General features: G+C 32.7%; 1 protein-coding gene across 6 annotated transcripts in view; it reads right to left on the bottom strand.

Moving 5' to 3' along the window:
- Positions 1-3,023: 3,023 nt before the first annotated feature.
- Positions 3,024-18,672, bottom strand: part of KLHL8 (kelch like family member 8) — a 100,436-nt gene continuing 84,787 nt past the window's right edge. For all 6 annotated transcript variants that reach the window (XM_016161064.2, XM_036227728.1, XM_016161065.2 and 3 more), the window contains 6 exons: positions 16,057-16,200; positions 14,997-15,108; positions 9,218-9,386; positions 8,847-9,006; positions 6,417-6,618; positions 3,024-6,186 (listed from right to left, as the gene is read on the bottom strand). In XM_016161064.2, the coding sequence (XP_016016550.2) occupies positions 6,063-6,186; positions 6,417-6,618; positions 8,847-9,006; positions 9,218-9,386; positions 14,997-15,108; positions 16,057-16,200 (911 nt within the window). In that variant the 3' untranslated portion in view covers positions 3,024-6,062. The remainder of the gene's footprint in view (positions 6,187-6,416; positions 6,619-8,846; positions 9,007-9,217; positions 9,387-14,996; positions 15,109-16,056; positions 16,201-18,672) is intronic.

Raw genomic sequence — 18,672 nt, 5'->3', positions numbered from 1 at the left:
AAATCATCACACTGTACAATTTAAAGTAAATTATATTTAAATAGAGCTGAAAAAATTTAAAATACACAAAAAATGACAGTAAAATAAAAATATTTTCAGATGTAAATGTAATTAACATTACTAGATTAAAGTAGACACACATGTGTACCTCCAGATGAAAAAATGCATTTTATAAAATTCGATTCCTATAACAAAAGCTTAGGAAACTAGAAACAAAAGGAAAATTCCTTAGCAAAACCTAGGAAGATTCAATATCGTATAGCTGTTACTATTCCCTAATTAATCTGTATGTTAAATGATTCCAATTTTAAAAAATCTGGAGCTTTTTCCCCAAATGAATTTGACAAACTAATTTTAATATTTAATGAAAGAGCAAAAGACCAAGAACACTCCTTAAGAAAAATAAAGAAGACTTGCTCTTCCAAGTATTAAGAACATTAAATCAGGTAGGACAATTAAAATAATGTGTCACTTAGCCTTGGTTAGACAAACTGACCAATGGAATAGGACAGAAAGTCCCCAAATAGATGTTTACTTACATGAAATTGGCCATGTAGAAAAACTTTCTGAGGAAAGGACAATTAGTCACTAAACAGTACAACAAAAATAGTTATCTACATAGTAAAAAAAAATTTCTTATCTCTCACATACACAAAATTAATTCCAGGTGGACTAAAAGATATGACTTTCTGACTTTTAGAAGAAATGATAAATTTCTTAAGACACTAAAAGAACTAGATTTGAATATGTTAAAATTAAGTTTACCAAAGAAAAACAAAAAGATAAGCCACAATCTGGATGAAGATATGTGCAATAAAAATAAATGGGAATATTAGTATACTATTATGAAGAGCTCTTAAGTAAATTTAAAAACAGAAAAATGGACAAAAGACATCAAGAAGTATTTCACAGGAGAAACAGAAATGACTGCTAATCACGGAAATATGTTCAATCGATAATCAAGAAAATGCAAATTAAGGCACAACCATTCTAGATCTGCTTCTAGGCACATTCTCTTAAAAACTCTTGTACATGTGTACCAAGAATAAATGTTAATTTTAGCACTGTAAAAGCTTGGCTAAAAAGAGAAAAGGGAAAACAATACCCAACAAAAGTTATAAAAATGAACCTGTTGAACAAAAAGATCAAATTATGTAAGACTACATACAGTACAATACTATTTGTTATAAAGCTCACCAACAAAAGTAAACTATGTAGCATAGGGATAGATGTATAAAACAACAGCAGCAGCAAAGCAAAGGAATGATTCAGGATAGTACTTACCTCCTGGGGAGAAAGGTGGACTCGGGATTGGAGTTGAGAAGGAACACAAACGTAGGGTCAGTCCCACCAGAAATGTTCTAGTTTTTATTTAGGGAGTGGTTACACAGGTGTTTTATTAGTATGCTTGATAACTTACATGTTGCATAATTTTTATATATGTACCAAGTACTGTATACAGAAATATAGTGACCAGTGGTTGCCAGAAGCAGGAGTAGGGAATGGGTGAAGGGAGTCAAAAGGTATAAACTTCTAGTTATAAAGTAAGTCCTGGGGATGTTATATATAGCATTGTGACTATAATTAATACTGTATCATATATTTGAAAGTTGCTAAGAGAGTTGATATTAAAATTTCTCGACACATACAAAAAATTTATGGGTTGTGACAGATGTTAACTAGACTTATTGTGATCATTTCACAATACACACATATACCGAATTATTATGCTACATACCTGAAACTATGTCAATTATATTGCAATCGAATAAAAGTGACAAAAAAATATACAGTGACCAGAAATACTTTTATGCTGTTAAAAGAGACTGTGATAATAGAAAATCACTATCCCTTAAATGTGTACATACTACCTTGTGAAAGCATAGTTATAGCTGGTTAGGCAGAACAGTGGAATTTTTCAGTCACAAGGAACACTGGTCAACCGCTGATTAGTTGTGGATCTTAGACAAGTTACTTAATGTCTTTGAATCTATTTTTAAATTGTAAAATGCAGAATTATTTGTAGAGATTAAAGTGTAACTATAAAGTGACTGGTACAGACTATACATTTTAAAAATTATACTTATTAATACTCCCCATGACTACTAAACCAAATTTAAGAAACCCCTTATATTCTAAAGAGTTTATTCAGATAGACTGAATTTAGCCTGAACCATTAAGATAATGGAAGAATGGTTTGTTAAAACAACAAAAACCACCAGAATTTTTGCATTCAAATAAGGTTACCCCTCAAAAAAGCTATCTATTTCTTTCACTGAAGTTACTACTGCTCAGGGTAATTTAGAAATCTTCCACTGGAACTGTCTACTTCTGAAAAAATTTTCTTTCTGTGGAGAAAAATCTTAATTCTTTGAGGGGAGATCTCACCTGTGATAGTCATAAAATATTATGAATCAAGTCTAATGAATAAAGTACACAGGGCAATAATTAAGACCTTGTTCAAAATTAACATGACTATTGTGAGACCAGTTCTCTCGGATGACTTGCAAATGTACTCTTCATGCTATTTTCAAAAAGGAGTTTCAGAAAAGTTCTTAGCAATGACAACATTGCCCAAAAAAACAAGAAACAAACAACAAAAACCCCAAATTATAGCATCACAAGGTCACTACTTGGAAAGATAAGATTCATCTTAATGCATAAAGAATCTCATTTCCATATAGTACAAGTCTGCAGTTGCTGAAGAGACAATTGCTTAATCAGTCATTAAGATTGATGCGAATACTGACATTAGTTGCCTTTAACTCTTGTAAGAGTAATGAAAATCTTCCTATTTTTGATTAAACAAAAAGATCCTTTTTATGAAAAAAATATTGCAGCCAACCTACTAAATTGATTTGTATTTGAGGGATGGAGAAACAATTACATCATTTTGATAAGATTCTATAAAAACAAGCAATGAGAAGCAACGTTACATAGACCTTATAGAAAGAAATTCCTATTCATAATAGATACATGCAATATATTTTAGTCAATAAATAGCACTAATATAAACCCAGCTCTTTGATCTCAGTATTTGGGAGTGTACGTGATAATTTATTACTTTGATTTGCTTAAGTTTCACTACACAGATTTATATAATATTAAAAAATTAATATTAAAGTTGTATTGCCACTTGCAACTCCACATAAAGTTTGAAAAAGAGCCAGTGACATCCCAATAATAATTTCTTTAAAAGTCTAAAATGAGAAACCACAGAAAACATTCTTAACTGATAAGATATAAATTAGATTCTAAATGCATGCTCTATCATATACTACATGGAGAAAAAAAGGAACAAAAAATTCTCAAGTTTACCAATTGCCAGAGTAGTTTATATGACTTCCAACAATCTCTCATTGAAGCATTTAACAGCATTTTGAGTTCAAAATACATTTGCAAATTAGGAGAATGAATAATACTCCTTAAAGGGAGTATAAAGTTTATTCAAATATTTAAAAAATAATCAGTTATACAGAATAAAGTGAAATTATTTTGTTTTTAAAGTGACAGTGCAATATAGTAAAGCAGTGGCTTTAAGACTATGTGGGAAAAATCACACAAAAGCACCTAAATATATCTTGAAGAATATGCAAATTTTCACTTTTTTTTTTTTCCATTTACAACTTCAAATTTTTAGCTCTATTTTACATCAGTTTTTGGTAGGCGCTATTAACATCTGAGGTTAAAGTAACAGATCTCACAATTAAGAAGCCATCTTTGAGTATTTCATCTCTTCATACCTATGAATATAATCATCTTTTAACTGTATGATTCCTTCAGCCTGACTCTCATTTCTTGTCTCAAAGAATGTGTGTTTAATAAAGAGACTGTGCATACTGATTCCACTATTTATCTTTTCACACCATTGTCAGGTCTTTCAAGGCTATGCTGCTGACTGCCCATACACATATGTTCCATTTACTTCACTTTACTCCTCTTATGAGTAGTTCATATTTTATGGGTAGCTAGTCATCTAACTTAGTATGTTAGATGGCTACTGTAAAATAAAACCAGAGAAAGAAATGTAACATCTTCATGCTCTTAAACTTTATACACATGACAAAAGCAGAAATGTTAAAGAAAAAAACATTTTGAATAATCTTAGAAACAATAAGATCAAAATCCCCTTCACCACAAAAATAAATATAAGAAACATACCAGTAACCACAGCTAGACTAGCACTGTAATACAAAAACTTCATTAGATAGGAGAAATACACAACTGAAACCAGGTTTTGAGACTTATTTTCTACATGCAGTCAGTTGTAGCCAGTCTAGTAAGTGTTATAGAATCAAATGTTTTTGAGACTGACTGAAATATGTTTATAGTCATACAAGAAAACCCTGGTTCAGATCTGGCAATGGCATATGAACTTGCCCAAAGGCTGAAAGCAAAAACTAGCATAACTGGGAAACTTTTAAATCTGCTTCATGAAAGACCCCTTTATCTGCTAGCCTGAGCCCTCTTACAATTTTCCTTTTCTTTTCTGGGGTCTATTATACCTAATATGCACTGACTTTTGTAATGTGACTTTTTGATCTATTACTGTATTGACAAGCCCAGGTTGCCATCAGAGCTACTAGGAAATGAACCTCAGGGCTGGGGTTATGGTTCTTCACTGCCCAGCTTCCTTATGAACCAGATGACTGACCAACAGAGAACTATACTAAAGTCTAAGGCTTCGCTAAAGGAAAATTTAAGAAGCCCTGGGAAATAGGTACCAAACTGCCTTGCAAAAACAAAATAAATATTTTAATATTCTTCATAAATATTTTTTAAAATACATATAATGAACAAGTACCATTTTATAATGCTAGTTAAAACCATGAAGAGCTATTAAATCAGTAGGTGTATCAATATCCTGGCTTCAAATTAATGTATGGAAATATTTTCAATTAAAGTTCAGTAAATATACCAGAGGGGATTAAATAAAACAGGAAAAACAGTAGTTTCAATTATTCTGTTTTTACCAACAGTATCTTTTATTGGTACTGATGGACTTAAACTAATCAGTAAACTAAAGTCATAAAAAGGGTTTTTGTAAAAATGCATTTATTTTCTGATAATAAATTAATCTAGATTCTGTACAGTTAGAAAAACTAGGATGATGTCAAATAGCAAAAGAAAAAGATAATAAATCTTGGGTTCAAAAATCAAATGATTAAATAAATCAAAGAAGAGCGTTAAACATATTTTCAGATTCCCCTCATTAGAGAGTCATATAATTGGTACCATTTTTTCTCAAGGTCTCTTGACCAGAATAATAAAACTCTAAAGCTTTCCTGTAATATTTACTCTGGTTCAAGTTTTGACTATGAAAAAATTCCTTTTGCATGGGATGAAAAAAATAAAAGTGTACATTCATTCAGATGAAATTAGTTCAGCTAGGTCTTTTATGTCCTAATCATTCAAACTGAAATTAAGATCTTACAATACTCCTAATAAGCTTCTGAAAATGCAGCCAAGTAGTACTCAGAAAGATGAAACATTTTTTCTATTTCTATAACTATCCAAGAAATTGAAAGATCAACGCCTAGAAAAAGCAAGGCGTAAATTCATCAGCACCAAGTAGAAATGCTCTTCAAAAGGAGATCTCTTACTATCCTGATATCCCTGTGTTGATGACTAGTTTCTAATCTCTCCTTTAGAAAAAATCTACTGCCCAAGGCAGTAGATTTTTTTAAGCAAAAAAAAAGGTAGGTAAAACCTAGCAAATGACTCCACTTTATATTTTGATTCATCCACACTTTTTTAAAAAATGGATTTCGAGGTTTTGGCACTACTTTAAACATCTTTCAGAGGAGGTATGGTTTCAAGTTAGAATATCTTCTTTCCCTACTCAGTTATTTGCTGACATGGGGAGTATCTAATTTAACTTCATTACTAATAATTCTTTAGCTACCATTCCAAAAGTTGTACTTGGTCTCAATACAACAGTTTACATTTAAATAAGACTCTAGTAGCAGTTAAAACTGTTCAAAGACGGTCATACAAAATCCTGGTTGTCTTTCTTGCCTATCAGACAGATATGACTAAATTGTTGGCAGCTGGAACTCAAATCACATACAGTCAACAACATTACTGGATCCATGACCAACATCTCGAATTTGGCTGGTTAAACAGGCACACACAGCTACACCTGCTCCAGCTCTGCAGTGAGACACAGATCCAACAAGCTCCCACCTGAAAAGACAGAGGAGAAATATTATTTAAAACAAAGCATGATTTACTTTACTCGAGATACCAACCAAGACAAAAACTCCCTATCACAGGACTGGTTTTGAAAGAAGCAGGCTTCCTAAGGACAATATCCCAAATGTTTTATATTAACTACATCTGGTAGCATTTTAGTACTTTGGAGTAATCTGTTACTGAAAGATCCCATTAAAGCATAGAGAAAATATAAAAATTACCTATTCAGCACTGGATCAAATGCTTCTACTGTATTTAAGTATGCATTGCCATTATGACCACCAACTGCAAAGATTTTGCCCATCACTGTTGCGATCCCCACTCCACCCCTGGGAGTGGTAAGCGCTGCTACATAATCCCACTTGTTGCTTCGAGGGTCATACCGCTCAACCGAGCTCAGAGGAGAATTATCATCAAAACCACCTAAAGAAAGAAAGATTTTAATACAGTGTTATATTTTATACAAATTAACTGTTAAATCTCAACTCAATAGCTTCTACAAATCCAATCTTTTAAAAACATTTTAGAAAAATAGAGAAAATCAGGGAAAATAATTCACCTCAACACCTATCACCACTACTAACTTCCACTAGACATTTTCTACAATTCAAGATAACTGAAATAATACTTTACTTCACTACTAGGATTAAAAATCTTCAAGTGGGAAAAACTGGAGTCCCCAGATCTAAGAAGATAATTTAAGAGAAAACGAACACACACACTCATATTTTTCCTTGGCCTCCTAGAGGCAAGCGAGACAGCACTGAGATTCCTTCTCTGTGTGTGTACATGTACGTACTATATTTTCAAACAGTAATAGGGCTTGAGAAGAAACTAAATTAAATCATTTGATTTATTTAGATGACAATTAAAGTTTTCCAACCATCTCTCTTAAAACTATAATTACTGTCATAATTATAGGCAGTGGACTATGATTGAATTCTTACAAATTTTTGCCAAAACTACATCTTCATGCTGCATACTCTAGATGGTAACGGTCCTCTCTATACATCATTATAACAATGTTACTTATAATATTCCTGAGGGTTAAACATAGGTTGTCTTTTTTTAGGCTCTATCTCAGTCTACATGAGTAATAATTCTCTTTGATGACTAAGCCTATTTTTCCTGAGGACAGGAAGAGCTGATATTATGACCGGTGTATTTAGAAACAAGGTCAGTAAAAAGAATATCAAGAGTCAACTTCTCTAATGGGTTTAAGCTTATTTAATTGAGGTAAAATTCACCAATTTTTGGTGCATAATTTGATTAGCTTTAACAAATGTATACAGTAGTGTCATTGTCACAACCATGATATAAAACATTTTCTACAGCCACCTTTTAGACTGGCTTCCTATCATTTCTCTAGGTAACACGTATAAATTTATAATAAAGAATTCAAAGCAGAGGAATAGAAAAGGCACGATGTCTTATTTTTACCACATCTGTTCTAACTATAAGGGCCCAGAAGACTTAATAAGTAATAGCAACAATGATACTCTACTGACATTACACATGTCAGTGCCTATGCTAGAAAGGGTGCTGTGAGAGGTAGCAGCAGTATACCGTAAACTCTGGTTTCTCATAGACCAGAGTTCAAATTATAGCTTTGTCACTTATTTAGGCATGTGACTTTGAGTAAATTATTCGCTCTCTCTAAATCTCTGACTCCTCCCAGAATTGCCTACCTGTTGATCAGGTAAGATCTAAAGGTAAATTATGTTATTTATCTTCTTTAATACACGTGAGCACTGGAAGATTCAGCATTACTCCTATTACTTACAGATATTTAAAAGCTATTGTTATCAAAAACTGTAAGTTATGTAATACCAAACAATTTACATCAACATAGTATGGCATGTGCTAGTGACAACCTCTCTGAACTCATTACTTCCTCTGTAAAGGAAGGGATTACTAAGCACAATATAGCTACACATTTACTGGGAAACTACAAAGTACCAGACACAGTTTGAGATGCTTAATATATATTACCTTTAATTCTTAAAACAATTCTGAAAGATAACTGTTATTATTCTCATCTCATAGTCCTTTAAGGTCTTCCTATTATTGGAAGTATGTTAGGTAGACCAGAAATAGCATCAATTTCACTAGGGAGCTGTTAGAAATACAGAAGCTGAGTCCCTCCCTTGCAGTTAACAGTGCCTCTATATTCATATGCATATTAAAGTTTAAGAAAGCACTGCCCTGTGGTTCCTTCCAATTCAGTTAAGTCAAAAATAACATAAAGATACCAGGACCCATTATGAACAATACATATTGGTTTGCTTAAAGTAGTCAACATAATTCCCTTGAAATGAGATAAGAAAAACATATCTTAGATCTTTAAAGATTTTAGCAAAGTACATTCAATTTGTGTCCTTACATTAAAAACATATCTTATTTAAATGTAATCCTTTACCTTAGATATACTTGCTACTCCTAGTAAAAATAAGGAAGTAGAAGTTTTAAACATGAAAGAGGAAGATGTAAACAAAAAAGCATGAATGTGAACCTTAAGAATTCAAAAGCAAATCTTAGAGTGGATTCCATTTGAACCTAAATGCAATATAATTTCAGTTAGTTTTTTGTTGTATAAAACCGTCATAATATGTCCTGAAATAAATTAGAACAGAGAAATACCACCCACTCACCAACAACGTATAAGCAACCATGGAGCTCACTGACTCCATTGCCTGCTCTTCGTTGACCCATTTCTTTAACTTCTATCCACTTATCCAGATGTGGATCATACCTCTCCACACTAGATAAAGAAGCTACTCCATCATTGCCACCAACTGCATAAACATGGTTCTAAATAAAAAGAAAATGAAAGCAAATGATGTCAGATTTTGAATTGACATATATTGTCCTAATGGTAGATCAGAATGTGAAAGAAAGCAGTATTTCATGAAATAATATAGTGTGTAATTAATACTGAAGATATGAATAAACCAGATCTTTCCTTATTTGGTCAGAAATGTGATGCAATGCAACCCAATGAGCAAGCTGCCACATAACTTACTACTAGAGCCACAGAGCCAACTCCTCCACGGGGAGTATTCATTGGTGCCACTGTACTCCACTGATCAGATTCTATATCATATCTCTCCACATCATTGAAGCAAGTGTTGTCATCTAACCCTCCAATGGCATAAATCGGGCCTCCTAAAGAGGCCAAGGCAATTCCTCGCCTGCAAAGATAATAAAACACACTTTAGCATCTGGTTGGTTTTTTTTTTTTTTTACTAGAAAAAAAGGTAGCAAAAAAAGCTGAGCTAATGCAAGTCATTCATCGTGCTAACACTTCAGTGTTTTCTTTCCCATTATTTTTAGATTTATCAAAGCTTCTGAGTAGATGGCTATAAGGCTGCAAAAGTGTGCAGGTTTATGTGAACAGTGCCCTCTGGAGTTTTACAATGCATAGACTACATAGGTTAAATTTAAATAAAATAATAAAGTATAACCCAACAAACTACTATAAATGGAGTCCAAAACATTCAATTAGTAAAACACACAGTTGCACAACTGAGAGGCTGATGAACTGACAGATGGTTTGCTATGGAGGTCAGAAGTCAATCTCATTTCTAAAGTCATGTAATGGCAAAGAAATACCACATAAAAAATACCATATAAAAAATCAATTTTTATATTACAAGTTTTATATCACTTTGCTTTTTTTGAAAGGCATTTCTGTCTCTCCTAGGAAAGGAAGACACTTAGTCCACGTTAAAAGGTAATTCATTGTAATGGTGACTGAAAAAAAAATTATATCGATTTCTTAGAATACATTGCAGCGATCAAAAGTTGAACTATTCTAAAACTATTATTTGTCACTGACTTGGTATATACTTTGGATAAAGTAGAATATTTTATAAACTTCTACTACCTTGCTTCTTCATCTGTAACCCATTTGAGAAAGGAGTAGACACAACTATTAATGAGTTAATATAGGTAAAGCACTAAGAACTGTGACTGGCCCATATTAAGTGCTATGTATTAGCTACAATGACTACTGAAGAGCGCAGCTGCTCTACCAAAAGAGCATCCTAGGAAAGAGTTCTGAAGGATAATATTCATCTTCAGTCACCTTAACCTCTTTTCTCTTGAGTATAAACAAGACTTACAAAATACAGTGAATAGAAAATATTTTAGGTGTAAACACATGTGCCCTCTAGAACATGAGTTATATCATGGCAGAAATAAGTGTACCTAATAATTCTCCCTCCCTCTTAACAGACTAACCCCAAAAGTAGATAATGTTATTAGCTATTTCCTATGCCTCAAACCTCTCTTCTCTTGATTTTCATGACATTGTACATTGGACTTCCCTTCTACATCTCTAGTTGGTGCTTTTCAGCTTCCTTTATCAGTGCCTTCTTTTCTACTCCATCATTAAATTATGAAGGTCCCTAAGGCCTCATATCACTCTATACTCTCTTTCTGTAGGTGATCTAATTTTTTCCATAGATTTAGGATAACTCTAACATATATACCCAGACATATATTCTACCTCAACTTCTACCTCAAATCTGTCTTGCTGGCTCTTCAACCTTAACTTTAATCTGAAATGAAATTCACTCTCATTGTGGAGAGCTGCATTTTAAGATGTCTCCACTAGGATATTCACCCTCTAGTTTTACTCGTATGCTTATGATATGTTACATTATATAGCAAAGGAGAGATTACCTGAGTGGGCCTAATCTAATCACACGAGCCCTATAAAAGCAGAAAGATTTATCCAGCAGGAAGCAGAAAACAAGTCAGAAACTCAAAGAATGAGGTGGATTCTGCATGCTGCTGCTTGTTTGACAACAGAGGGGAACAACTGGAAAGGACCTAAGAGTGGTCTATAGGAGCTGAGAGCAACCCCTAGCCAATAGCCAGTAAAAATGAGAAACTCAGTCCTATAATTACAAAGAACAGAATTCTATCAATAATCTAAATGACCTTGGAAGCAGTTTCTTCCTCAGAGCATCCAGAGAAGAGCCTAGCCCAGCCTACACCTTGATTTTGGCCTTGTGAGTCCCTAAGTGGAAAAGTCAAACCTGTTAGACTTCTGACTTATGGCACTGTGAGCTAAAAAACAAATGTTGTTTTAAGCTGCTAAGTATGTAGTAATTGATTACAAAGCAACAATTATTTGTTTTCCTAATTGGTTATAGAGCAACAGAATACACCCATAACGAGACAAACAAAAAAATTTTTTCTGTTCACAGTCTTGTTTTTTCTAATGTAGAAAATTACATGACTATCCATACTCAGTTGCTTAAAGCGAGGAACTGAAGAATCATCCCTGCCTCTACAATATCATTCTTTCTACCTCCCACATCTAATTATCATTAAATCTTGTTGATTATACACTTCTGAACTCTCTCTCAAATATGTGCTCTTATCTCTCTCCCAACTTCTACTACTTTAGTCCAAGCCACCATTATTTTTGGACTGAAATAATATTACAATAACCCTTTTGGTCTCCAGATTGTTTTCACTCTGGCCTTCTCAAATCCCTTCACCATTTCATATGCAAGGATCTTTGAAATGAGAAATCATTCACCTATTTTTTAAAATAGTGTATGTGTACATATTTCAAAGCCCAACTGATAAAATAAGAAATCTTGGCAAATCTTGAAGGCCCTCATTCTTTGCCTACTATTTCAGCCTTATACTTGACGCCATTTCTTTTGCTGTCTGCTACATTGAACTTCTTCCATGCATTCTCCTCTCATTCACCTCCAGATTTTCGAAGACACTTAATCTCTTTCCACCCGCCACTCTTCCTACCACCACCACTTAAAAGATTAAATTTTTCCAGCCCTTCAGATCTTAGGTTAAATGGAACTGTAAGATCTCCACTCTCAAGCACCGTTTACTTACTCTGTGCTAACATTATCGCCTTTGTAATCATGCCTTTATTTGTATCTTCCCTTCTAGAATGTAAGCTCTATGGAAGTAGGGGCTTTGGCTGTCTTATTTATTGCTCTATCTTCAGCACCTGGTATGTCTTGCAATGGGCACTTAACCATTGTTTCTTGAATAAATAAATCAATCCCCAGAGATGCTGTTAGGCTAACAAGTTTCAATAAAACCACAGGTTAAACAAACGATGGTCAATTTTGGTAGAAAGATGAAAAAGAAGTGGAGAAAATAAAGAAAACCAGATATTTTACATGTGATAATGACCCTGAAATGCATACTGAAAAAATGATTTGAGGATACAAATTATAAGCCAATAATATGATGAAATAATTGCATTTATATTATTTTTCATACAGTTGGATAGCTATTGTAAAGTGCTCAGGGCATATTTTAAAAGATTAAGGAAATTCAACTACTATTTTGCTAGAAAAGTTTCATTCAATCCTTAGCTAAAAATTAGCTTAGCATGATAAAGAGACAAGGAGATAAAGATTCAAAATGTACTTTAGGATTTTCTCCCTCATTTTCATTCAAGTACTAGAATTTAAACTATTTATTTGTAGTTTCCACACAGCATAAATCAAACCCTATTAAAGTATTAAAATGTCATTTGTAGATAAGTGGGATATAATAGTACATTTCAAGATCAGCTTTTTCCCCCTAGGATTATTTCTCCTCATGCAGTTTAACTTAAAATTGCTTGTTTTGGTAACGTCATTTTTAACTCTTACAGAACATTGCTACATACAAACCACACAAGCCACAACGTTTAAAGTTAGGTTTTATCTGGATTTATCTGTTGTTTTTTTTTTAAATAAAATTAAAATTGCAATAGAAATGTTTGATTTTTGTTCTCTATACAAAGCTACTCTTAAGCAGTATTTTTAATATTCAGGTAGCCCTCTTTTTCTTTCCTCAATTACATTTTCGATCTGAAACAAAAAGGCAGAATTACTGTAGTATCTAGATTTACGTAAATTATTAAGCTCAGTCTTTCAAATCATCACCCTATTTGCTGAATTTTGTTTCAAAAAGGAAAATAATAGGTAAGCTAATCTCTCATTTACTGTAAAATAAATGTTATCTTTCTGACATATGCATATATAGTTCCAGTCATTGAGAGGTATTACAGTATTCTTCATTACTATTATATTGAACTATAAATATTTATTCCTTCCTTCTAAAGCACTATGCATTTCTTAAAATATCTAGATATGCTAAGTCCTCATATCTCCAGACCACAACCCTTCAAAAAATTTTTATGTGACATAGCTTTCAGATCTCTTACCTCTAAGTCCATACTTACATGTATATAGCCTAGGTTGTCACTCTCAATTTATAACAATTTTTGTGTACCCCATACCATAATTGTTTTCGAATTATAAACATATTACGGTACTAATAGGTTAATGTACAAAGTCTAATTTTTTATTTGCGCACCCCAAATGATGTTGCATATCCTACTTTAAGACCACAGCTATACATATAGACAGGTTAGCATACAGAAGTACAATCTCCCTTATCTAAGAGTTTTACTTCTCTTAATGTAGACAACTATTTTATATTTGCTTTTACCCTTATCTTGTTTTTTAAGAGCTGTGCTTCATACTGGTTCAGGTACTTTTTCCATATGAAACATAATCACAAACCTGACTTCCCAATATATTCTACTGGTGTAACTGATTTTTTAAAAATACTAAAACAGGTTTTAACCTATAACTCTAATTTTAACGTTTTAGGTTCTTCCTCTAGATCTAGAGTATGTTTGGTACTACTATGCTTTTGAATCCTGATTTGGTCACATATTAACTATCTTTCCACTTTAAGATATCAAAAATTTGGTATTTGAGTCATTCAAAAAATTCTCAACAGGCTAGTCAGTCAATATTTCCTAAGTCATGTTACTAAAAATCTTCCTACCCTTCATACTGATCGATCTATTTATCAACATATATTTCGATTTATTGTAGATGAAAATATTAAATATTAATGCTCATGATAAAAATAATAGAAATTGAAAGAATTTTCTTAACACATTAAAATAAATATAACCTTAATCCTAAAGCCAGTATCTTAATAGGAAAACACTAGAGACATTTTCATTAAAATCAGGAACAAGACAAAAACATCTATCTGTTACTATTCACATTATATTAGATCATTAACCAACACAATTAGATAAGAAAAACCAATTAGAAGTGCATAATGTGTGGAAAAACCGGCAGAAGTCGAATAGGTCTACAGATTAATTAATAGCTCTTTATCGATATTAATTTCCTGGTTTCAATAATTGTACTATGATGATGTAAGATGTTATCATGGGAGCTGGGTGAGGAGTATACAGCAGGATTTCTCTATCTCAGCACTACTAACATTTGGGGCCAAATAATTCTTTGCTGTGGTAGACTTTCTTGTGCATTACGGGATCTTTAGGAACATCCCTGGCCTCTCCCAACTAGGTGCCAGCAGCAAATCCCTCAACTTCTCTGCACCCAGCCCGAGTTGTGATAATTAAAAATTCCTCCAGTCATTGCCAAGTGTTTCACAAAGGGAGCAAAATCACCTCTGTTGAGAACTACAGGCACACAGGAATTTAAACATTTTTGCAACTTTTCTAAAAATCTAAAATTTCAAAATAAACATTTTTTTAAATGCTCATGTAAGTGAAAACTATGGACTTGATCATTATCATATTCCAAAACATAATTCCATTTTTAATTCTTAAGAAAACATAAAAAGTTTTAGCAAAGCATCATCACCTTAACAAAATATGTTTAAGAAGAAAGTTTTAAAAATGTAAAAAGTGAAAAATCGGCCCCTTTCAATTATAGAAAGCTTTTTAAATTTTCTACCAACATATAAAAATTAATTTCCATGCTATCTACCTCTTTGTGTTCATTGATGCCTTCATCATCCATTTATTAGTGAGAGGATCAAACATCTCCATGCTACCTAAATGTTCATTTCCATCATGTCCACCCACTGCATACACTTTACCTGTCAAATAGAGAAATATTTTCATTTGATTCCAAATAAAAAATATATAATGTGTAATTAGAACAACATAATGGTCAACAAGTATTCTTCTGTTCAACATTATAATCAATGTTACTTCTATAGTCAAATGAAAATGTAAGCTTCTACTTAATAAAATGCCTGGACCGTGCTGCTCTACATGAAGTTATTTAAATGCTGAAACACTATCTCTCCCTTAGGTTTCCGAACTTTTTATTCCTTAGTAGATAAAAATCAGTAATCACGCTTTCAAAGAATGTTTAGTAAAATTAAAACATGCTCTTATGTTACATAAAGAAAAAGTAAAATATAAAACAATATAATATGAACAAACTTTTTCTGAATGAAATAAAAATACACACACAAAAAAATGGAAAGATTATATACCAAAATGTTAACTGTGACAATTTCTGGGTGTTTGGGTTACAGATAATTTTTATTTTCTATTAAAATATTTTCATATTTTCCCCAAAAAGCATTTATGTTTATAATCAGGAAAAAAAGTGAGTTTTAAAAGTCTCCCAACAATTTAACCATGGATCTGCAATTAATCATTATCATTAGCAGCCAGTCAAAATAAAAACCTCATTTCAGTAACAAATAAATGGGTATAGCAAAAAGCTGATATATATTATATTTAGGTTCAATAAACATGTTTCTTCAGTTTCTTTTGCAAATGTAACTCAGAATAGTTTAACTCCCTTTTCCCTGATACTCATTTCCCGGTAAGCACCTATTAGCAGGAGATAGTACACTGAACATCAGTGAGCATAAAGCAAGAAAATAATCACCACCCAAATATTTTACTGATATACTGAAACATTTTATAATTTAGCAATTTTCTTATAGAAAGAAAGAATTCTCAAAGTTAAAATATTTAAAAAGAGTATTATGATCATGGGATGTGATTCAAGACAATAGTGAACCCACCTTCCACAGAGATTACACCCACGTGTCGTCTTCGACTATTCATTTCTGGTCCAAAGAACCAACTATTTTTGTTGATAGAATAGCATTCAATACTGCGAAAAGGATCACCAGATCCACCTCGACCACCTACACAAAACAGGACACCTAAAGGTAAAGCCACAAAAGAGAAGTCAAAATCACAGCTCCCTAATTTGAAAATTACTATGGAAAAAATATTTAGGAAGCTAAAATTTGGTTTACCCAAAAAAAAAAAAAAAAAGCTATTCGGATAGTATTCAATGTTATTACATTACTAGAAACCTATTTTTTTTTCTCTCATCTGAATGTCTCAAATAGGATACACTAGCTATCTCTGCTTGCTAACATCTCATTACAATGTTTTACTATCTCTGCTTGCTAACACCCCATTACAATGTTTTAGATCCTCATTTACTATGTAAAATTGCTCTTGCTAAGGTCATAACAAGATCCAACGAACCCTTAAATTAATTTCTTACTGAACACAATTGCAATATTTGATATGTTGATCACTCTGTTTTTTGGGAAACTCTTTAACTTTCTTGATTTCCCTAATACCAAAATCTCCTTTTGTCTCCAATCATTTCTCTTTCTTGTTTTCCGTGTTTCATCCCTTCTCACATATTTCATGCTCACAAAGGAGAAGTTCATTATTTTTAATTCCATCTGTACCATAATGCCTTCCAATCTATATTTCTAAGTCACATTTCCACTTGATGTCCCACAGGCACTCAAACTCAAATTATTCAAAAGGATCTCCCTTCCTCACTTATCTAAAGCACCTCTGCCTTCCCTGTGTCCTTCCTCTCCCTTGCCCTAGTGCAGGCCCTCACTAGCTATTACCCAACTACTGCGAAATCCTGTCCTCTCTTATCACTTAGCAGTCTTTTTTTTTTTTTTTGCTTTCCGACTGTCAACAGAGTAACCTAATTAAAAAACTCTTTAAACAGCTTTCATTACCTTCATTAGTGTTTAAAAAAAAAAAAAAAAAAAACACTTCAGCAACACTAAACTGTACATTTAAAAATGGAGATTTTTATGTTTTTCAGGCATACCTCAGAGATATTGCGGGTTTGGTTCCAGATTATTTAATAAAGTGCCATAAAGCCAATCATACAAATTTTTTGATTTTCCAATGCATATAAAAGTTATGCGTACACTCTACTATAGTCGATTAAGTGTGCAACAGGGTTATGTCTTAAAAAACTAAAATATACACCTTAATTAAAAAATACTTTGTTGCTAAAAAATATGCTAACCATCATTTGATCTTTAAGCAACTCATTATCTTTTTTCTGGTGGAAGGCCTTAACTTTTAATTTGTAAAAAATACAATATTAGAGAAACACAATAAAATGGGGTATTCCTTTCCTATATATATTTTACTACAATTAACAACAGCAACAACAAAAAAAAAACACACAAAATTTGAGTGTGGTTCAGAATCACCCAAAAGGCATACAATACTAATTGTGGGGCCTGATCCTTAAAGTTTCTGATTCAGTAGGTTTGTAGTAGGTCCAAGAATTGATATTTCTAATAAGTTCCCAAGTGAATGCTGATGCTACTGGTCCAGGGCCACCACTTCCCTCACACACTGAGAACCAAAATCCTACAGGATAAAGTCTTAGAACAGCATAAAGGCCTTAACACTGTCCAACCTGATCTTCTCTCTCCTTCTCTGTTAAAACTTCATGCTCTTGCAACATGTATATAGTTAGTTCTCATCCTCAGTATTCAGATAGCAACTATCATTCACTTAATATACAGTACTGAAATGATCTATTACGCTGTTATTAGTCACCAGAATCTAAGCTAGGTTAAGACTGTTTGTTAAGTATTTATGCACTAATAAGGACTAGCATAGTGCTTGGCATGTATTAGGCATTGAATAAATGTAAAATGAACAGAATACCCCTTTCCCCAACTGGCACCCAGAAAAATCTATTATTAAAAACTAAGACAGGTTTACTTTCTCTATAAAACCTTTCTGACCCTTGCAAGGTAAAAATAACTACTCTTTTCTTTGTGCCTCCCAATATATCTTATATCAAAATATTTGTAATATTTTATTGCTTTTATTTATTCACATGTCTATATCCCTGGATCAGACTACAAGTTCCCTCAAAACAGGCTGGCTATATTCTATTTGTGTTTGCATTTCTAACGCTTAATCCAGAACCCAAATGTGGTAGGCACTGAATAAATATTTGCAAATGATTACATAAATGAATGACCAGAACTGCTTATGCTATCTTTTCCAACTAATTCAATATTTTAAGCCAGAGAAATTTAAAGTTGGAAGAGACTTTAAAGATTATGTGGTCAAAATTGTCTATAAATAAACCAAGGCCTTCAGAAACTAAAAAATCTACCCTAACTATAGATGTTTATGGCCCCAATGGAATTATAATCACGTAAGTAACTAACCTCAATCACTGATTAGGTTTTCTTTAAGTGGAAATCAGTATTTCAGCTATATAAGTCACCCAGGAACATGATAAAGAGAGAAAACGAAGAATGAAGCAAAAAGATCAGGATGCAAATCCTTCCTCGGCTGTCTCTGTGTGGCCTTAGCATACTTTTACCCTCTCTGAT

This window comes from Rousettus aegyptiacus, unplaced genomic scaffold (assembly GCF_014176215.1).
Source record: "Rousettus aegyptiacus isolate mRouAeg1 unplaced genomic scaffold, mRouAeg1.p scaffold_m13_p_10, whole genome shotgun sequence".
NCBI lineage: Eukaryota > Metazoa > Chordata > Mammalia > Chiroptera > Pteropodidae > Rousettus > Rousettus aegyptiacus.
The sequence above is the reverse complement of the archived record's forward strand: the minus strand, read 5'-3'. Positions and strand labels throughout refer to the sequence as shown.